The 23,280-nt window shown below is 44.2% G+C and overlaps 2 protein-coding genes across 2 annotated transcripts in view; one reads left to right on the forward strand and one right to left on the reverse strand.

Annotated features, from left to right (window-relative positions):
• KIF3A (kinesin family member 3A) overlaps positions 1-23,280 on the reverse strand; it is a 105,207-nt gene that overhangs the window by 5,447 nt on the left and 76,480 nt on the right. The gene's annotated exons all lie outside the window — the stretch shown is intronic.
• Positions 17,810-22,161, forward strand: IL13 (interleukin 13). The gene is made up of 4 exons (XM_049649165.1): positions 17,810-19,290; positions 20,465-20,518; positions 20,759-20,866; positions 21,230-22,161. Exons 1-4 carry the CDS (start codon positions 19,006-19,008, stop codon positions 21,335-21,337), a joined length of 555 nt encoding a protein of 184 aa, XP_049505122.1. The 5' UTR covers positions 17,810-19,005; the 3' UTR covers positions 21,338-22,161.

A 23,280-nucleotide genomic window follows, 5' to 3' on the forward strand; every position in this document is an offset into this window, starting at 1 on the left:
GAAATACACATGTATTGTAGATGATAAGAGCCAAGTTTCTGTTAGAGAAATGTTTGTATATCATTAGGAAAGGGGGAAGACTAAAAAACAACCCTGAAGTATCGTGCTGAATCCAAAGTATCTGTATATTTACAGTTTTAGTATATAAAGGATTTCTACTTCGTTTAGCAAAGTAAAGGGAGGGAATAACGGGTGGGGGAGCGGGGCCGGGGGGGGAATAAGAATAGTAAGGACTGACAAAAATCTCCTCCATAAGAGCCATGAGAATGATGGCCAAAGCTGTTACACTTTTTCAGCACTTTGGAAATTAACTAATGGCCTGCATTAAGCCAAGAGGTGTGTATTCAAGCAAAACAATCTCAGCGAGAAAGGCCGGTAGCTTTGTCCCACCCCCTGTCTCTGTGGTAGCTTTGAAAACCAGAAGCCCCATGACTACAGTACCTATGAAAACCAGCAGTGACTGGAGGGGCCAGAATAGACTGGAAGTCTCCAAAACCGTTTGCCCCAGAGAACTGCTGAGCTGCGTGGCAGCTCACTGAAAATCTCCATCCTCAGGGCTGATCTTTATTTGAACGGACTCTGGCAAACAGCCCTAACTGCGGTAGGCTATCCCTCTTAGCGGGCAAGCACTGCAGCAGCCTGGGGTAGCATGACCAAGTGGGGCCGGCAACAGGGTAACCAAAACACCTAAAAGAAGAAAATCAGACAAGGAGAGGCCTGTGGGAGCTTTGACATGCCACCACACATTCCTGGGAGTCTACAGGTTCGTGTGTGAGTCACAGTTTCGTGAATGCTCAGGAGGACGCTGAGAAGACCCTAAGCTCTGACCTTTAAACTCCACTCACACAACGTGTGAAGGCTAAGGCCTTGCAAACTGCCTGCTGGAGCACCAAGGACACGACAGAACAAATTCTCCCAGTCCCACAGACAAATGCACAGCCTTTCAACTAAGGCTTGGAAATTTTTTAGTTCAAGACATTAAATGAAATCTCTGTACAATCATTTACTTAGCACCAAGCTGAGAATTCAGTGACCACACATAGCAGAGAATACAGTTTTACAAAGTCCAGGAAAGGAGGCTTCAGGTCTAAGATGTCAATGTAGGAAGACCTTCAACTCCCCTCCTCCATGGATGCTCCAAATTCATACCTATTTGTAGAAAGATTTCTCTTGAAAAAGAACCCAGGGCTGAATGAACAGCTTCTGCACAATAGAAGTGAAACCTTACCGCTGACCCTACGAAGTTCAGCTGTGAGGGAGCATACTGAGAGACCAGGAGCAGATTCAGCTGCTCTGCGATACAGAAAAAAAACCCTTGATTTAAAAGAGCAATTAGATGGGGCACCTGGGTGGCTCAGTCGGTTAACAATGCAATGCTTGATTTCAGCTCAGATCAAGATCTCACAGTTGTGAGACAGAGCCCAGCATCAGGCTCCGAGCTGAGTGTAGAGCCTGCTTGGGATTCTCTCTCCCTCTCTCTCTCTGCCCCTCCCCTGCCTGTGCTCTCTCTCTCCCTCTCTCAAAACAAACAACCAAACATTAATTAATTAAGCAACCTGAATATGAAATATCAAGTCCCAGAACTCCGCCACAGGGCAGGGAAGCTGCTGGAACTCTCTCTGGCTCAGAGGGTCTGGCTCAAACCGATGTTCATGTGCCCCTCCACCCTGATAAGGTGGATGGGAGGAGGGTCTGGGCACCTTACCCAGCCTGCTTCTTCAATGAGCCCCAGGCCTTTATCCCACACCAGCCCAAACTATCCCCCAAGGTGTCCCTAGCACGGCACACACCAGGACACCTCTGCTCAGCACTCACTACAGTTGCAGCCATCTTGCCAAGGTGACACAGTTGCAGGGCTCCCAGGAACACCCAAGCCCACACTAGTTTGGCTACAGATGAGTTGCTCTGGCACCTGCTGTGTGCAGGACCACCCCGACTCCAGCCACTCCACTGGGATGCCCCCTGCCTGGAGTACCCCAGGGCACCCTGGCTTGCACCCACATCAGTTGCAGCTGTCCTACCAAGGCACCCTCTGCATGGAGAGCCCTGGGAACCCCCCAGCTTAAACCCATCTCAGCTTCAGCTGTCCTATCAGGGTACCTCTGTGTGGAGAGCCTCAGGACCACCCCGGCCCATGCCTACTCCAATCTCACCTGTCCCTCCAGGACAGGCACTGGGGATGACCATACACAGGACTGTTCCTTCAAGTATAGGACAAGTAGCTGTTCCACCTGCCTGACAGAAACACACACAGAAAGTCAAGCAAAATATCAAAAAGATATATGCACCACAATGTTCACCGCAGCATTATTTACAATAGCCAAAACATGAAAGCAACCTACACATCCACTTATAGATGCATGAATTTTACAAACATCACACACACACACACACACACACACACACACACACACTGGAATATTACTATTATATTATATTATATTATATTATATTATACTATATTATTATATCAGCCATAAATAAGCAGGAAATCTTGCCACTTAAAACAACATGAATAGAAGTTGACAGTATTATGCTAAGTGAAGTAAGTCAGAGAAAGACAAAGACTGTATGATCTCACTTATGTGTGGAATCTAAAAATAAAAACAAAGTGGCAAATGGGTGAAGGGATCAAAAGGTAGAAACTTCATTATAAAATAAATAAGGGGAGCCCAGGTGGCTCAGTTGGTTAAGCATCAGACTTCAGCTCAGGTCATGATCAGACGGTTCGTGAGTTCAAGCCCCACACAGGACTCTGTGCTGACAGCTCAGAGCCTGGAGCCTGCTTCAGATTCGGTGTCTCTGTTTCTCTTTGTCCCTGCCCTGCTTGCACTCCATCTCTCTTTCTCTCAAAAATTAACAAACATTAAAAAAAATTTTAATTAAGTCATGGGGATGTAAGGTACAGTATGGTAACTATTGTTAGCATAGAGTCATGCATATCTGAAAGATGCTAAAAGAATAGATATTAGAAGTTCTCATCACAAGAAAAATGATTTTGTAACTATGTATGGTGACGGATGTTAACTAGACTAATTGTAGTGATCATTTTGCAATATAAACAAATACTGAATCATTAGGTCATACACCTGAAACTAAATGTAATATGTCAATTATATCTTAATTTTTGATAAACTAAAAGAGGGGTGCCTGGGTGGCTCAGTTGGTTGAGTGTCTGCCTCTTGGTTGGGGCTCAGGTCATGATCTGCTGGTTCATGGGTGTGAGCCCTACATCAGGCTCCATGCTGACAGTGTAGAGCCCACTTGGGATTCTCTCTCTTCTCTCTCAGCCTCTTCCCCCTCACACATGCTCACTAACTCTCTCTCTCTCAAAATAAATTTTAAAAAACTTAATGAAAAAAAAAAAAAAACCAGGGGCACCTGGGTGGCTCAGTTGTTAAGCATATGACTTCAACTCAGGTTATGATCTCACAGTTCATGAGTTCGAGTCCCACATAAGGTGAGCTTGAGCCCTGCTTCAGGTGAGTCCCACTTCTCTCTCTCTTGCTCTCTCTCTCTCTCTCTCTCTCTGCCCTTTGCTCACGTGTGCCCCTGCTTCAAAAAATTTAAAAAAATAAAAAACTCTATGATATTTACATTTAGATGCATCACAAAGTGTCAAAAAAAAAAAAAAAAAAAAAGAATCCTGGAACTGTCAAGAGAAAGCAGCAAAATGGCCTCAATAAAATGAATAGCTGATTTCTCCTTAGGAAAAAAATGGAGGCCAGAAGCCACTGGGATAACAAACTAAAAGTGCTGAATGAAAAAGATTGCAGCCAAGAATTCTATATCCAATACAACTATATAGATAAATGAAGATGGAGATATATGGAGATACACATCTGTCTCCACCTACTAGAATGTATCTCTCAGGTAAGGACTATTGTTTTGTTTTAGTGCCTGACACACAGTAAGCACACAATAAACATTTACTTAATGAATGAATGAACTTATAATTGTTGTGTGAAGTATTCATACTTATTTATTTAAAATATGTCTTCAAGGGGCATCTGGGTGGCTCAGTCAGTTGAGTGTCTGTCTCTTGATTTTGGTTCAGGTCATGATCCCAGGGTTGTGGGATCTAACCCCTGTGTTGGGCTCCACACTGACCATAGAGATCGCTCGCTTGCTTGCTTGCTTTCTTTCTCTCTCTCTCTCTCTCTCTCTCTCCTCCTCCTCCTTCTCCTCCTCCTCCTCTTCCTCCTCCTCCTCTCCCCTGGTCACACACACTCTCTCTCAAAATAAAATAAAAATACAAAAATAAAATACATCTTCCATACTAGGTTGAATACTTACAAAGCAAAGATTTCATTTTTAGTTCAGGAATAAAGTACTTATCATATACAGATCCACCTGTGAGAATGACAGACACCAAGATGTTACAGTGATTATTACCTCTGGATGCTGGGGTTGTGGGGGATTTTTCTTTATTTGCACATCTGCACTTCACACAATAACATTTTTGTGTAATTTTTTAAAGTGCAGAATACTGACATAGGAAAATGCTCTTTATACATTTTAAGTGAAATAAGGTGGTAAAAGTTATAAAATGTATTATCCTGTAAAATATAAATGTGCTTTTAAAAGGACTGTAAGTAGTCACTAAGGTGTTATCAGTGCCACAGGTGCAAAGATTCATGCTTGCTTCTCATTGCTGGTCCCTTCAACAAATTCCCTACGTTGAAAACATATATTCCAAGTAAATTCAATGGAATGGACACATTATCTCCCACCTGATGATTTGGCAAAATGATAGGAGCCAAATTTTTAAAAGATGTAAACACACCAATATGGGAGAAAAAGACAATAACAACAGCTTTTTGAAAGGTGGAAAGCAGACTGACAGGAGGGACACTGTGTGGCTAACCCAACAACAGTGAATCCCAAACCAGCCACAGAGAAGCTGGGACCTAAAATGATGTAGAGATTCCCTAACAATGCTCAGGAACTTGCAGAAGACCAAGTACTTCTCGATGAGGAGTGGTGAAAACAGGTTGACACTTGGTTTAAAAAGCAATTAGAGGGGCACCTGGGTGGCTCAGTTGGTTGAGCCTTGGACTTCAGTTCAGGTCATGGTGTTGTGGTTGGTGAGTTCAAGCCCCACACTGGCTTACTGCTGTCAGCACAAAGCCTGGTTCCCCTCTGTCCTCTGTCCCCCTCTCTCTGCCCCTCCCCTGCCCGTACTCTCCCCACAATAAGTAATTTTCTTAAAAGGCAGTTAGATCCCCATTTCCATTCCTCAGAGTTAAAGGACTCCACTCCAGTAGAGACAGAACTATTTTTTCTCTGAAGAGGGTATCTGGAGAAAGAAACACTGGGCACGGTTGACTGTGGCCTAGTTGTGCTGAAATCAGGGCACTAAGTAAACAGTTAACAGATGCTGAGATCCCCCTCGCCCCGCATTCTACCTGCCCCTGGCGGCCAAAATGCCGTTAGCCACACTGGAGATAGGGAGATTCTCTTCTGGGGAATCTGCCCTGTCAGCCAAAAAATGAAGCTGGCATGGGAGGTTCCCCGCTCCACCACACTGTGAAACACAAGCCAATGGCCCTGCAGTGAACCTCCCCCCTACACACACACACACACACACACGCACACGCACACACACTTTCTCTCTCTCTCTCTCTCTCTCTCTCTCTCTCTCAGGTTTCCAAATTGCTGTTAGTCCCCCACTCCTCAATATGAGCAGGGAATCCAGGATCACCTGGCATCCAGGGAAAGCCTATAACATGAAAGAAAAAGATCAAATTAAATTAAAAAGAAAAAATGTTAAAGAAATAAAGACTACACGTGAAGAGGGAAACTTTTAAGTTCTCAGATTGCTAAGGTATCCCATCAGTGAAACAAAAACATGGTGCCATTAGACATGCATTCATATTCAGAGAAGAATACAATACCCTTGGGATGGAATATAATCTTAGAGAAATATCCCAGAGAAGACAATATTTTTTAAAGGAAAAAAACAGAAAAAATAAAATAAAAGCACTACTCCAGGAGGTATATAATAAGAAAATGGTAGTTCCAGTAAGAGAGAAGAGAAAGAATGGAGAGAAAAACATCATAAAAATAATTTTTAAAAATGTTCCAAGATCTCTAAGTGTGAATATAGAAATATCTTCTTATAAAGATACGTGAGAGAGGTGCCTGGGTGGCTCAGTTGGTTGAGCTTTCGAGTCTTGATTTCAGCTCAGGTTATGATCTCAGGGTCATGGGATCAAGTGCCTCGTCAAGCTCTGCAGTGAGTGTGAGGCCTGCTTGGGATTCTCTCTCTCTCCTTCCCTCTGCCCCTCTCCTTTGCTCACACACTCTCAATCTCTAAAATAAACAAATAAATAAAGATATGTGAGAAAACGCAAGTTGCAAAAGGTGTACAGGATGCTACAGCATATGCAGGAATGAGAAAAAAATAAAACTATGTATCCATACCTTCTTATAAACTCAGAAAGGATATACCAAAAAACTAATAAGAGTGATTATTTGTGAGTGGGGTTGATGCATCCCACTGAATTTTTTCATATATACAGTTTTGATTTTTGAGCCATGTGAATGGAACTGCAAAATTAGAAGTAAAAATCAAAATACTCTGCAGGAACCAGTGTTGAGGTAGAGAAACTTGAACTCTAACTGATGAGTTGCTGGAGGCTCATCATAGACAAGCCGGAGATTAAAATCTGAGAGCCCCAGTCATCAGGGCCCCACCCCCAGACTTTTCTGAGGTGTGCCTCCAGTAATTCACCATTTTCTTGGTGAATACAAGAGAACAATCCTCTGTGCTTCCAGCAGAGTGAAGGGAAATGAAACATTTTGAAACATGCCAGAGCACTGTGTTTCTTCTTAATAATGTCTGCTCTCAGGAGAAACTATTTAATCAAAGCCCAACAACCTGCTGGAGTTTTATCAGAGCCTAACTGGCCTGGGGGGGAAGAGAAATACCCAGCTCCAGTAGGCTCTAGGTTTCCACGTGGAGGAAGGGAGATACCTGATTTTCAGCCCACTCCAGCAGTCCTGTCCCATGGAAGGTCCAGGGGGACTGAGAAGCATGTGTGAAGTTCGCAGTACAGAAGTACAGGCTAACTAAGAGGAAATCCTGCTACTCATGGGCCCAATAAGAATACTTCTCCCGTCACAAAACACAGAAAAGACAGCAAGCATTAAACCACACTCACATATGGCAGAGATATTGAGATGGTCAGCCTAGAAGTTTAAAACAAGTATGATTTAAGATGCTAAGCGTCCTCATAGACAAAGTAGACAGCATGCAATAATGGATAGGCAATATAAACACAGATAGACATTCTTCTTTTTAAGTTTATTTATCTTCCAGAGACAGAGACAGAACATGAGCAGGTGAAGGGCAGAGAGAGAGGGAGACACAGAATCCGAAGCAGTCTCCAGGCTTGAGCTGTCAGCACAGAACCCGATATGGTGCTCGAACTCAAAACCAGTGAGATCATGACCTGAGTTAAAGTTGGACGCTTAACTGAGCCACCCCAGGCACTCCGAGAAATAGACATTCTAAGAACAAACAATAAAAGAAATGCTAGAGCTCAAAAACACTGACAAAAATTAAAAATGTCTTTGATGAGCTTATTGATAGACTATACACAGCTGAGGAAAGAATCTCTGAGTCTGCCTGTTTCTCAACAGAAACCACCAAAACTGAAAAGCAAAAAGAATAAAAGACTGGGAAAAAAAGCAAAAACAAAATATCCAAGAACTGTGGGACAGCTACCAAAAGTGTAACCGAAGCATGATCAGAATTCCAAGAGCAGAGGAAAGAGAGAAGGGAACAGAAGAAATGCTGGAAATAATGACTAAAAATTCCCCAAATTAATGTCAGACAGCAAACCACAGATCCAGGAAGCTCCAAGAACAGCGAGCATAAAAAATGCCCCCATCCCAATTTACCTAGACATAGCATTTTCAAACTTCAGAAAACCAAAAATTAAGAAAAAATCCTAACAGATGTCAGAGGAGAAAAAAATACTTCACCTATAGAAGAGCAAAGATCAGAATTACACCTACTTCTCTTTAAAAGGCAAAGCAAGAAGATAGCAAACTGAAATATTTTAAATGTTGAGAGGAAAAAACCTCATGAATATAAAATTCTGCACCCTGTAAAATTATACTTCAAAACTGAAGGAGAAATAAAGACTTTCTCAAACAGAAAAATATTTGAGGCAATCTGTTTCTAGTAGACCTGCCATGCAAGAAATGTTAATTAAAAAAAGAAAGAAAGAAATTCTTAAGACAGAAGAAAAATGACAAAATTCAGATCTATATAAAGAAAGGAAGAACATTGGAGAAGGAAGAGTGAAGGCAAAATAAAAACACTTATTGTTGTTATTCTTCACCTAACATAATTTGTTTGAAGTAAAAGCAACAACATATTTGATTATTTTTACTTATATGTAAGACTATATAAGTGTATACACACACATATATGTATACACATACATACTTATATATAAGTTAAATGAATGCCAACAATGAGAGAAGGAATGGAAGGGGGGATTTAGTATTATTGTAAGTTACTCACACTATCCATGGAGCAATATAGGGTTATTTTAAAAATTGACTTGGATTAATTCTAAATGTATATTACCAACTACAGACCAATCACTAAAAAAAAGTAAAAAGAGAAGTGTAACTGATGTACTAATAAAGGAGAGAAAAATGAATAATCTAAAGTGCTCAGTTAAAACCACAAAAGGCAGGGACACCTGGTTGCCTCAGGTCATGACCTCACAGTTTTTGAGTTCGAGCCCCACACCAGGCTCTCTGCTGTATGTCTCCTGCTCGTGCGCTCTCTCAAAAATAAAAAATAAACATTAAGAAAACCACAAAAGGCAGAAAAAGATTGGTGGACAAAAATAAGAACAAGGACAACAAATAGAATCAGTAACAATTATGGTGGATATTAATTCAATTACATCAATAATCACTTTGAACACCAATGGCCTAAATGCACCAATTATTTATAGATTGTCAGAGTAGGTCAAGAAACAAGACCCAATTATAAACCTATTTTATTTTATTTTTTTTTTTTTTTAAATTTTTTTTTCAACGTTTTTTATTTATTTTTGGGACAGAGAGAGACAGAGCATGAACGGGGGAGGGGCAGAGAGAGAGGGAGACGCAGAATCGGAAACAGGCTCCAGGCTCCGAGCCATCAGCCCAGACAGAGCCTGACGCGGGGCTCGAACTCACGGACCGCGAGATCGTGACCTGGCTGAAGTCGGACGCTTAACCGACTGCGCCACCCAGGCGCCCCTAAACCTATTTTAAATATAAAGACAAATCTAGATAAATGTTAGTAGATAGAGGAAAATGTACCATGATAACACTGATTTTAAAAAAAAGCAAGAGTAGCTATATTAATACTAATAATAATTTCACACAAAGCAGCCTTCAGAGCGAGAAAGTTATCAGGGATAAAAAAGGGCATTACATAATCATAAAGGAGTCAATTCTCCAAGAAGGTATAACAGTCCTTAATACCATGCTTCTAACAAAACAGTTTCAAAATGCATGAGACAAAAGCTGTTAGAACTAGGCTATTGGATGAATCCAGTATTATAGCTGAAGACTTCAACACCTCTCTATCAGAATGGATAAGTCCAGTAAGCAGAAGATGAGTAAGGACAGAGTTAAATTCAAGAGCACCATCAATCAACTGGACCTAATTGACATCCATAGACTATTTCATTCAGCAACAGGATACACATTCTCTTCAAGCTCACACAAAAAGTTCATCAAGACAGAGCACCATTTTGAGCCACAAAACATATCTTAACAAATTTATAAGAATAAAGATCTTCCGGAGCGCCTGGGTGGCTCAGTCGGTTAAGCGTCCGACTTCAGCTCAGGTCATGATCTTGTGGTTCGTGGGTTCAAGCCCTGCATCAGGCTCTGTACTGACAGCTCAGAGCCTGGAGCCTGTTTCGGATTCTGTGTCTCCCTCTCTCTCTTTGACCCTCCCCTGTTCATGCTCTGTCTCTCTCTGTCTCAAAAATCAATAAACGTTAAAAAAATTAAAAAAAAAAAAGAATAAAGATCTTCCTCAACTCAGGATGGAGTTACAGCCTGATAAACTCATTGTAAGTTAAAAGTAAGTCCAAAATGCATTTAATATACCTAACTAACTGAACATGATAGATTAGGCTAGCCTACCTTAAATACACTCAGAACACTTACATTAGCCCACATGTGGGCAAAATCATCTAACACAAAGCCTATTTTGTAGTAAACTGTTGAATGTATCATATAATTTATTGCACATTATCCTGAAAATACAAAAAAACAGAATGACTCTTTGAGTACAGGATGGTTTTAAGCGCATCCTTCGATTACCCTTGTGACTGTGTGGTTGACTGGGAGCTACAGCTCATCCCCCCTGCTCAGCATCACAAGACAGCAGAGTACCACAAAACGATAGTCTGGGGAAAGGTCAAAATTGAAAATGTCAAGTGTGGTTTCTACTGAATGTGTATCATTTTCATACCACCATAAAGTCAAAAAAATCAGAAGTCAAACCACTGTAAGTTGGGCACCATCTGTAGAAATCATACAATGCCTAACTCTCATGGAATTAAACTAGAAATCAATAAAAGAAAGAGAGTAGAAAAATTCCAAAATATGTGGAGATTAAACAAAAAATTTCTAAATAATACATGGGTCAAAGAAGTAATCTCAAGGAAAATTAAATACTATTTTGAACTAAAAGGAAAGTGAAAACTCAAGTTGCCAAAATTTGTAGGATGTGGTGAAAATAGTGCTTGGAGGAAAATTTACAACATTAAGCACATCCATTAGAAAATAAGAAAGATAAAAAATCAAACATCTAATCTTCTGCCTTAGGAAACTAGAAAAAGAAGAGCAAATTAAATCCAAAGAAAGCAGAAGAAAAGAAATAATGAGACTAAGAATAGAAATCAATGAAATTGAAGATGAAAATCAGTACAGAAAATCAATAAAACCAAAACCAGGTTCTCTGAAAATATCAATAAAGTCAATAATCCTCTAGCCAGGCTAACCAAGAGAAAAATAGATGACATTAATTACTAATAACATAAGTGAAAGAGGGATATCACTACAGACACCATGGACTCTTTTTTTTCAGGCCCCACAGACATTAAAAGGATAAGAAAGGAATACAACGAACAATTCTATGCCCGCAATTTTTTTTTAATGTTTATTTTTGAGAGAGAGAGTAAAAGCAGAGGAGGGGCCAAGAGAGAGGAGGATCAAGGATCTGTGCCAACAATAATGAGCCCAAAGCAGGCCTCGAACTTACGAACTATGAGATCATGACCCAAGCCAAAGTCTAACACTCAACAGACTGAGCCAACCAGGTGCCCCAATGCCCACAAACGTAGTAATATAGATGAAATGGATCAATTCCTTGAGAGATACAATCACCTAGAACTCACATAACAAGAAACAGGCAAACTGAATAGGCTTATATCTATTAAAGAAATTTAATAATAATTAATAATCTTCTAAAACAGAAAGCACCAGGCCCAGATGGGTTCACTGGTGGATTCTCCAAACATTTAAGGAAGAAATTATACCAATTCTCTGCAATCTCTTTCAGAAAATGGAAGTAGAGCAAATACTTCCTAATTCATTCTATGAGGTCAGCATTACCCTAATACCAAAATGGACAAACACATTAAGAAAACTACACACCAATATCTCTTATGAAGATAGTTGTAAAAATTTTCAACAAAATATTAGTAAAGTGAATCTAACAATGTATAATAAGAATTATACCCCATAACCAAGTGGTATTTATCTCTGATAGGCAAGGCTGGTTAAATATTCAAAAATCAATTAATATAATCCATTACATTAACAGTCTAAAGAAGAAAAACCACATGACAATATTAATAGACACAGAAAAAGCATTTGGCAAAATCTATCACCAAGTTATGATAAAAAGTCTCAATAACCTAAGAATAGAGGGGAGATTCCTCAACTTGATTTAAAAAAAAAATACAAAAACCCGTAGCTAGCATCATACTTCATGGTGAGAAACTCAAAGCTCTTCCACAAAATCCAGAAGAAGGCAAGGATATCCCCTCTTACTATTGCTTTTCAACATCATGCGGGAATTCTTAGCTAATGAAACAAAACCAGAAAAGCAAATAAAAGGTATACAGGTTAGGAATGAAAAACTCAAACTGTCTTTGTTTGAAGATGACATGATATCAAAGTACAAAATCCAAGAATGAATAAAAAAAAAAAAAGTCAAACAAAAAAGCAATTATAGCAGTGTTTCAGGATACGAGGTTAACACACAAAAGCTGATCATTTTCCTATATACCAGTAATAAACAAGTAGAATTTGAAATTAAAAACACAATATTAGCAACCCCAAAATGAAATAAACATATACAGGGGCACCTGGATGGCTCAGTTGGTTGAACGTCCGACTTTAGCTCAGGTCATGATCTCATGGTTCATGGGTTCAAGCCCCACATGGGGCTCTGTGCTGACAGCTCAGAGCCTGGTCTGCTTCAGATTCTATGTCTCCCTCTCTCTCTGTCCCTACCCTGTTTGTGCTTTGTCACTCTCTCAAAAATAAATAAACATTAAAAAAATTATTTTTAAATACACATATATACTATATATATATATATATATATATATATATATATATATATATATAATCTAACAAATATGTATAAGATCTATATAAGAAAAACTAGAAAATCTTGATGAAAGAAGTCAAAGGACTAAATAAATGGAGAGATGGCCAAGTTCATGGACAGGAAAACTCAATATTGTCAAGATGTCGTTCTCCCCAAATTAATCCACAGATTCAATGCAATCCCAATCAAAATCCCAAAAAGTTATTTTGTAGACATCAAGAAAGTGATTCTGAAGTTTAGATGGAAAGGGAAAAGACTCAGAATAGACAACACAATATTGAAGGAGAAGAAAAAGTTGAAGAACTGATACCACCCAGTATCAAGACTTACTATAAAGCTACAGTAATCAGGACAGTGTGATACTGGAAAAAGATACACAGGTAGATCAAAGAAACAGAATAAAGAGCCCAGAAACAGACCGCCATAAATACAGTCAACTGTTATTTGACAAAGGAACAGAGGTGATTCACTTGAGAAAGATAATCTTCAATAAATGACAATGGAACTGGACATTCACATCCCACCCCCCAAAAAATAGACACAGACCTTACATGTTTCACAAAAATTAATTCAAAATGGATCACAGACCTAAATATAAAATGCAAACTATCAAACTTCTATAAGATAATATAGGATAAAATGTCTATGACTTTGGGTTTGGTGATGACTTTTTATGTGCAACACCAGAGGCACAATATATGAAAGAAAGAAATGACAAGCTGGACTTCATTGAAATTCATGAAATTCAAAAGTAAGAATTTCTAGCCTGCAAAATATACTGTTAAGAGAATGAGCACAAGCCACAAACTGGGAGAAAATATTGCAAAAGACATAAAGTATTGTCCAAAAATTCAACAATTAGAAAACAACCCAATTTTAAAAAGGGCCAAACATCTTAATGGACACCTCACCAAAGAAGTTATACAGGTGGTAAATGAGTACATGAAAACATCATATATTATCAGGAAATTAAATTAAAACCACAGTGAGCTACCATTACATACCTATTAGGAGGGTTAAAATCCAAACTGCTGACATCACCAAAATTTCATGAGGATGTGGAGCGACAGGAACTCTCTCATTTGTTGCCAAGTGACAATGCAAAATAGTGTGGCCATTTTGGAAGACACTTTGACAATTACAAAATGAAACATGCTCTTAACATATGATCCAGGGATCACTTTCCTTGGTATTTATGCAAATGAATTGAAAACTTATGTCCACAGAAAAACCTGCATACAGATGTTTAATAGCAGCCTTATTTATAATTGCCAAACCTTGGAAGCAAACAAGATATCCTTCAGTAGGTGAATGGGTCAGTGAACCTGGTACAAGATATCCTTCAGTGGGTGAATGGGTCAATGAACTTGGTACATCCAGATAATAGAATATCATTCAGCACTAAAAAGGAGACACCAAGTCATGAAAAGACATGAAGGAATTTAAATACATAGTACTAAATGGAAGGAGTCAATCTGAAAAGGCTAGACATTGTATGATTCCAACTATATGACATTCTGGAAAATGCAAGACTACGGAGACAATAAAAAGATCATTGGTTGCTAGGGGTTAGTAGGGAAGGAAGGACAAAGAGGTGAATTACAGAGGATTTTTAGGGCAGTGAAACTACTCCATGTGATATTACAACAGTGGTTACATGCCATCATACATTTGTTAGAACTCACAGAATATGCACCACCAAGAGTGAACCCTGAAATAAACTATGAATTCTGGGTGATAATGATGTGTCAATGTAGACTTATCACTTGTAACAAATGTAGCACTTTGGCAGGGAATATTGATAATTGGGAAGGCTATGTATGTGCGGGGTCAGGAGTATATGGTAACCCTGGACTTTCTGTTCAATTTCGTTGTGAATCTAAAACTCCTCGGGTGCCTGGGTGGCTCAATCGGTTGAACATCAGGCTTTGGCTCAGGTCATGATGTCGCGGTTGGTGGGTTCAAGCCCTGCATTGGGATCTGTACTGACACCTCGGAGCCTGGAGCCAGCTTCAGATTCTGTGTCTTCCTTGCTCTCTGCCCCTCCCCCACTCATGGTGTGTTTCTGTCTCAAAAATAAATAAACATATAAAAAAATTTTTTTAACTCCTCTAAAAAAATCTATTTTTTAAAAAGCAAGACTCTACACTTTTTAATCTAACTTGACATCTAATTTTTTAAATTATTTTTTTGAGAGCAAGAGAGAGAGCGAGAGCAGGAGAGAGAGAGAGAGAGAGAGAGAGCGAGCAGGGGAGGGGCAGACAGAAAGGGAGACACAGAATCCGAAGCAGGCTCCAGGCTCTGAGCTGTCATCACAAAGCCCAATGTGGGGCTCAAACTTGTGAACAGGGAGATTATGACCTGAGCCAAAGTCGATCACTTAACCAACTGAGCCACCCAGGCGCCCCCATAAGACTTTTTAAATAAAATAAATTGAAGTTTTTTTTTTTTTTCAAGAAAGAAAACTGCCCAAAACTTAATGACATCTCTTCAGTTTAAAAGGACCCACTGTGCATCTGACACCCTACAGGAAAACAAAACTACCCCAAGGTAACTATAAAATTTGAAGCATGGGAGCCCAGAAAATTTCCTACAAATTTCTAAAGAGACAGCTAGAAAAGATGTGGATTCAAAATGCATTTGGACTTCTGAACAGCAATATTGGAAGATAGGACACCATGGCAAAAGCATTAAAAATTCTAAAAGAAAATTATTTCCTGCCTGAAATTCTGTGTTGTTAGGATGTGTTTCCCCAACAAAGAACAAGACCTGAAATGCAAGGATCAGGAAGGTCACACAGGAGAGAGGCAAAGGGAAGTCTCAGGAGGGGGGTGACAGGAGACCTCAGGATGACAGCCAGCCAAGCAAGTTGTCAGAGGGTGCTGTCCAGGTCAGTCAGAGCAACTCAGCAGGCTCCAGGGCAGACTTTTTGGAGAAAATGAAATTGTGCGAATAACTCATTTGCCCAAGTCTAATGAGAAGCTATTTATATAAGCGGCCAAGAATGTAGGGTCAAATCACAGAGGAAAAGAGAATGAAGCAAGTGGAAAAAACTATTAACTCCAGAAGAAAAAGCTTTGAGGGGAAATAAAAGTAATCTAATTGTAGTTAACTACACGTCCCAGCTTTGAATACATTGGTATTATTATGCAAATTGTAAAAAAAAAAAAAAAAAAAAAAAAGGGGGTCTGACTGACCAGGAACTCTGATCTACTGTATAAGGAGGATGAGAAAAAGGGAAGGATGCAAGTGCAAGAAGGAAGGCAAGGAGGAAAGAAAATTAAATATTCATCATAGACCATAGTAAATGCCTACCCCCGAAAATCAAGAAAATTGAGAAACACAGAGGACATAAATACCAAAAGAAACAGTTAAAATCATGGCTCCTCAGAGAAGAGGCTAATGGGGTGGGGGGAGGGGGCTGGGCTGCTTGTCGGCAACTGAAGGCTCTGCCATTTTATCTCCCTTGCAAGTTAACAAGGTAACTAACAAGTTCATGGATAATGGCAGGTGACGGGAGACCCTTGGATCAGAGACAAAGAGGAGCTTGTTATGCACGATAATAGTATTAGAGCATTATTTTTTATTTTGTCCTCTGCACCACGGATCTCACAGTGTGGTGCCCAGGATCCCAGCCAGCACCTGTGCACACTGTGGGTTGCAGTACAGGAGAAGAAGCCTGAGCTTAGGGCTCAGTTCTGATCTGAAGTTCTGATCATGGACAGTAAGTCTGCTGCCTTTGGTTTGTGAGGAAGGTGCTGCGGTGTCCAACACTGATTGGCATACAAACATCTTTCAAAAGACACTAAGGAACAAAGAAGGGCACTTAGATCCTCGCTCACCAGTCATACAGAAATCCAACAGACCCACGGGGAACTGAAAGTCAAAACTGACATTTTTTACAACCAACCTCCCTGAATGATTTTTTACAAATTACGTGCATGTATAACTTTAATTTTAAAAATTCTACTAAATTAGTTATTTTAGATTATTAAAACAATTCGCCTAACCCTTATTCCCACTGACTGGGCATCTTTTCTTTCCATAGGAGAAACAACTCGAGAGAAAATTGGGAAAGGATGTTTTGAGGAACTTCGCACAGAAAGAGCTGGTCCCGAGGCTGGGCCATCTCAACCCCAGCGACCTGACCAGGGACAAAGAGCAAGGCGCAGAGGCCACGACCCCGCCCCTCCCTTGTCTTCACCGCGCCTCAGGAGCAGGCTCCCCCCTCCAGCCACCCCCAGGCCGGGAGCGCGTCCTGCACCTGCGGGGCCAGGATCTGGCGCCCACGCCTCAGGCTGTAGGACAGTAGCAAGCCCTGTGTCGAGTGCAGGGAGCAGCCCGTTCGTAGTTCGTGTTGACCGCAATTATCCAGTCTGTGAATGGAGCCCCCTGAAAATCAAATACCAACAAGAGCATTTGTTACGTAGCCAGCTGGGGTCTCTCTGCGGGCCAAAGGCCACGACGGGTTTCCTGAACCCGGCCGGGAGGCGCGGCCCCGATGTCCTTGGTGGCAAGGCAGGAGTTGGGGTGGGCAGGGTCCTCGGCGTCAGCAGATGCCCGGCCAGGCGGCGGGCCGGGCGCCCCCCTCGCCGGTGCGCACAGGCGCTCGGGGTACCGGGGTGCCGGCATGTGTAGGCGGCCCGCGTCACGCCTGGCGCTGGGTCCCATCACTCCCACCTTGGATGCTCCCGCGCCCGGCCTGAGACCCGCGAGCACACGAGGAGGGGGCGGACGCCTCATAGCCTCGAGGAGTCCGCTCCCACCCGCAAGGCCACCGCCCGAGGCCGCGGAGGAGGGCAGAGCCGCGCAGAACCTGTTTATCAGCCCCATCTCTCATTACATAAGGCCTCTATCTCCGCGGGGCATCGCCGCGACTGTCAGGCCAGCGCGCCTTCTCCCACGCGCGGGGGCGCACCTGCCCACAGTTCCCCGCCTCAGTTTACACGGTCCGCGATTGAGGGTCCTTGACTCCTCTTGGCGCAGAGCTCCGGGATCCCACAGTGGTTCCCTGCTCCTTCCCTCAACACAGAGACCCAATTCTACAGATGAGGAAACTAAGGCCCACATTGGTGTCACACAGCCTAGTGGCAGCACTCCAGGCACTGGGGGGGGGGGGGGGGGGGGGGGGGGGGGGGGGACACAAGAGGCAGGGGCTGGCTCAGGACCTACAATTGTGCTGCGAAGTTTGGTTTGGCCTGAAGAGAGGGTGGGAGGAGAGAGTGGGCAAGGCTGGGAGGCTTGTGAACAAGAGCCCCAGCAGCGGCCCTTCGTCCCTTCAGAGACCCTTGTGAGGAGGTTGAGCCTCACTGAGGGTAGGACAAAGGGAGCCTGAGCAGACAGAGAGGGGCCTGGAGGGGAAAGCACTGGTTTAGGGGAGGAAGTGGGTGAAGGAGCCAGGCTGACATCAGTAATCAACAGGCAAATAACATAGTTTCTGTTGCAGGAGTTTCTGGAGGACTTCTAGAGAAAGGAGTGAAAAGCAGGTTATGGGCCAGTGTCCCTGAGGGAGAGGGCTGTTCAGGGAAATCCTGGAGTGGGGGCAGGCCCTGAAGCTGCCCTCCACAGCCTTCAATCTGTAGAAACTTGGGTCCCTCAGGGGGGAGGGCTTTGTCCCACAGATAACTGGTGAGCAGAGGTGGCCACCCCAGGTCTCAATGGCACTGGGAGCAGTCACACTTTCCAACCTGGGCTAAGGCTGGGTCCTGACTCGTGCCAGTCTGGCATGTCAAGGGTTTCCCATCAGGACGGGCCCACGCTGAAGGCCTGAGTTGCGCACCCCGTTTTTAGGCTGTCCATATTCAAAGTTATAATCAAGGCAACTTTAAAAAGAAAAGGTCCCAGGGAGGATCTCTGATTCTGACTGGATCTTTCAGTGGAGACCTGGGAATCTGAACTTTTTATCATCCTTTCCACAGTGAGGCCAACAGGGAATCAGGCAGATGAAAAGGAGTGAACTTCACTCTTCTCTTTTTATCCCGTTTGAATTTTGTATCCAAAGCAAGTATTACTCTGGTAATGCAAGAGACCACTTCACTGAAAAAATAAAATCCCTCAATTCCCACATCTGGTAGACTGTGGTCATAGCACTGTCTGCCTAGCACTTCTGGTGACCCAAAGGGTCTCAGGACAGGAGCTGCGCAGGCACTCGGGGCGGTCACCAAGCAAAACTGCTGGAGCTCCAGCTGGCTTGGCCGACACCAGGCTGCCCTCTTCCCTAATGCTGGAGTAAGCCCACCCATATCTTGAAAATTGCCCCAGACCCCCTCACTGCTAAGTCCACAAGAAATCAAATTCTTTCCTTTATGTGACACTGGATTTTCCACAAAGTAAAATCAAGATGAGTAAAGATGTGGTTTCTAGATAGTACCCGACAAAGCGGAGACCAGGGTGGGAGGCGTCACACTTGGCCTATAAAAGCTACCGCAAGAGGCCAAGGCCACAAGCCACTCAGCTTAGGCCAGCCTACGTGTCTGCTCCTCGCTCCTCCTGTGTTAGCTCTAGGCTCCATGGCGCTCTGGCTGACCGTGGTCATTGCTCTCACCTGCCTTGGTGGCCTTGCCTCCCCGGGCCCTCACTCAAGGAGGGAGCTCAAGGAGCTCATTGAAGAGCTGGTCAACATCACCCAGAATCAGGTGAGTACACTGGTGCTAGGGTGGGTAACTCTCAGGCAGGGTAATTGGTCATTGTTCAGGCCATGACGGTTGGGCCGTGCCAAGAGGCCTGTGGGGCCTGAAGAAGCCCCATGGACCAGGACAGGCCCAGCCATGAGGGAGAGGTGCTGGGCCAGCGGTTGGGGGATAGCACAATGGACGGCCCCATAAAGAGATCTGGCTGAGCCCCCAAGGACCACCTGTTCCCCTGGCCTGGCCCTGCCTGCCAAGACCAGCTCCTACTCAGCTGTTCAAGAAAAGAGGTTAGCAGAGAGAGGCCAGCACCCTCCCAGGGCGATTCAGAATTTGCCAAATGGATGTGAACAGAATAATGGGGCCATTATTCGCAGTAGTTTGGTTAAGCCCATTCTTATGGAAAAATTCACTAGTAGTCAGCTCCTGTCCCCAGTGGTGATGGCTCACACTTTGAGTAATTTTTGTGTGCCAAGGTTAGTGCTGTGCTTTTCATCTCATTTCATCACTGCCAACCATCTCAAGAGACAGGTGCGATGACCCTATTCTACTAAGCTGCATTAAGGTTGACAAAAGCCAGATTCAAACCAGGCCTGGGTGACACCGGGTGCCCATATTCCAAACTGCAGTGTCTTCTGATTCGGAAGACAGGGTTTAAAAAAAATTTTTTTTATTAATGTTTACTTTTGAGAGAGAGGGAGAGAAACAGGGCGAGAGTGGGGGAGGGCAGAGAGAAAGGGAGACACAGAATCGAAAGAAGGCTCACAGCTCTGAGCTGTCAGCACAGAGCCTGATACAGGGCTTGAACTCATAAACCACGAGATCATGACCTGAGCCAAAGTCAGACGTTTCACTGACTGAGCCACCCAGGGGCTCCTCCAGAAGATAGAGTTTTATACACGAGTGCCCACTGCCTCCCATCTGACTGACCTGGCCTCCCCTCCTCTCTCACCCAATGCTGCCTTGGCTATGGGAAGCTTCACTCAAGGCTGTGTCACTCAGATTTTTCTCTCTCAGCCCCCAAACCCTGTACAATGGATCTCCCTCAGTATGCAGAGCAGGAAATTAAGTTCAGGAACACTGAGGGGTCCCAGGCCTGCCTCTGTGCTACACCGGGTTGCCTGTGGGGCCTGATCGCTATGGAGACCTACCCTGCGATTTTGCTGTCTTTTTGCTCCTTCAGGTATCCCTCTGCAATGGCAGCATGGTGTGGAGCGTCAACCTGACAACCGGCATGGTGAGGACCCCCTGGAAGCTGGGAGGGAGGTGGCTGAGGCTGTAGGTCTTATGTGTGTCTTTCCTCACTTGCAAGGCTTAGGGGTTCCACGCAAGCACAGCTTGGACCTTCCCCACCACCCAAAGCTACCTCTGTCAAGACTCTCAGCCCCCTCCTCCTGTGAAGTCACTGAAGGTGCTGCCTAAGCCATACGGCTGGGGGTTCCCAGCAGGGCCTGACACCCCCGTGTTCTTCTCCCAGCAGTACTGTGCAGCCCTAGAATCTCTCATCAATGTCTCTGACTGCACTGCCATCCAAAGGACCCAGAGGATGCTGAAAGCCCTGTGCACTCAGAAACCCTCAGCAGGGGTAAGGCGCCCTGCCCTGTACCCCTCAACCCTGCACCCACTCCTGCCAGCCCTGGGCTCACCCTAGAAGCTCCTGGGGGAACCTAGCTGAGCATCTGAGGCAAGCGTCCACCCGGGGGGTGGGTCCACGGTGGCAACAGGAACATGGCCTCCGGGATTTCCAAGACCTGGTCTTGAGAGCTTCCGACTCCCACCTGAGCTTCAGTTTCCATATCGGTGAAATGTGGGCACTAACAGACTAACAGTACCCGCCCCATGGGGCTTTTGTGAGGATTAAATAAGCCAGTTCCTGGAAAGCCCCTGGCAGAGGCTGGGCATCTTTGCTCTGGAGTCCCATTAATGCCCTGGCCTCTTTTTCCCACAGCAGATTTCCAGTGAGCGCAGCCGAGACACCAAAATTGAAGTGATCCAGTTGGTAAAAAACCTGCTCAACCATCTAAGGAGAAATTTTCGCCATGGAAATTTCAAATGAAGGATGAAAACCTAGCATCGATATTTGCAGAGGCAGACCTGACCGTTTAAGTTATAGATTCATTTTTCTTTCAGATGTTTCAAATTTCTTGGGGAGATGGCAGGGGGATGGGAGGGGGGCACGATTTCCTTAGCTTAGACCTCAGCCTGTGCTGCCTGCCCTCGCCTAGCTGACCTCAGCTGCCCTTGCCTTGGTGCACAGGGCCCTCCTCCATCTGGGCTTTGAGTTCTGTGAACAACCAGGGGCAGGGGTGGGGGAGGGGGGGGCAGAGCACTGCCTCTCACGACTGCCCCCTCCTTAGAGGGAACGGCAGCATTACACCAAGGACGCCACCTTGGCAGACACGTATGGGAGGTGGACCTGCTCTATACGGGGACAGCTATGGCAGACAGAGGCTCAGGCATATCTCTTCTTGGCCTTATTTATTACTGTGTGTTATTTAAACAAATGTTGTTTGTCTGTGCTGGGGACAGGGAGGGACTGTCACCACCAGAACCTTGAGCTGGGGGCCCAGTGACTTGGGCTTTAGGAGTCCCTGGGAATAAGCACTGTGTGCAAAATTCTGCTACCTCATTGGGGTCCTGGGGCCGACACAGGGGACAGGAGAGAGGGCTGGAGTAGCTGCTCTTGTCTGCCAGCCAGCAGTTGGCCCTCAGCCAAGAAGTAATTTATTGTTTTTCCCTGTATTTAAAGTTAAGAAATAAAATGTTATCAAAGAGTTAATAATATATAGAAGAGCAGCCTAGAATGCTGCATCTGGTGTGTGTGGACTGTGGGGAGGGGTCATTGAATGTCTTGTTTCACTGACTTTGTCAAAGGAAGCCAGAAATAAAGACAGTAACAAGAGACCTGATGATGTTTGTCTTTTACTGTGGCCTTTGGGAATCCTGGCCTATGTTCTTCTGGAGGCAGGGCAGTGGGAGTGGTGGGGAAGTTAGGGACAGGAACTGGGCTGAAAGGAAGTAAGCAACCCCCCAGGGGTGTGGGCTGCCACCCACAGGGAGGCAGAGGAAGCCTGGGCCCTGACTTCTGGGTTCATGGAGGACATGAGAGGAGGAGGAGGAGCAATTAGGGACGTCAGAAGTCATCTATGATCACGGTTATGATGAGTGGCCAGCCTATGTGTAGCACCACCCACACAACCCCTGGTGTCTCCCCCACAACCTCTCTGAGCCTCAGGGAAGAAAAGGCTGCATGCCCAAGGTCACACACCTGGTGAGGAGCAAAGCCAGGATGAGAAGCCAGAACTCACTCCAACTCCAAAGCCCATACACTAAACTACCCAGCCTTTCTCTGTCCAAATGTCATTTCACCTAAATGTATGGCCTTTATCATACTGGCATCAACCTATGTGGGCACCTCCCCTGATGGGAAGCTCACTTTCTAGGGAGAGCACAGTCAGTCCTTGGACAGGTGTCATCATTAGTGCATACTCACCACCTCTCTGAACAACTGATTTATGATCCCTGAACTATGGAGTGATGAGTAGAGACCCCAGGTCACAGGGGCCTGGTCAGAATGCTGCCCCAACCAGGTCTTCCTGCCTCTCCCTTGGCCCAGGCCAGCACTAGGAGCACCAGAAGAAGAGGCCTCAGCAAACCACAGCTAATGCTCATGTCTCTCAGGAGCGGTTTACACTGTGAATCTGAGAGGTGCCCATAAGGAGAGGATGCTTTTGCAGTGAGTGGTAGCGTCCTCACAAACCAGTCTCAAACACTGGGTGGCAGGCAGGTACCCTCCCTGAGAAGCCCTGAGCCCTGTGTGGGAACATCCACAGCAATGTTCAGAAACCAGTGGGGGCAGTCACCTGGGAGCAGTGAGAGGTGATGCTGTGCACGACTCAGGCAACAGAAGCCATGGCAGGACCTGACCAGGGGCAGACAACCACAGGGGCAGCTCCAGGAGCCACTGAAAGAGAGCGGACCCCTTGCACCCAGGTAGAA

This window comes from Panthera uncia, assembly GCF_023721935.1.
Source record: "Panthera uncia isolate 11264 chromosome A1 unlocalized genomic scaffold, Puncia_PCG_1.0 HiC_scaffold_17, whole genome shotgun sequence".
NCBI classification, from domain to species: Eukaryota; Metazoa; Chordata; class Mammalia; order Carnivora; family Felidae; genus Panthera; species Panthera uncia.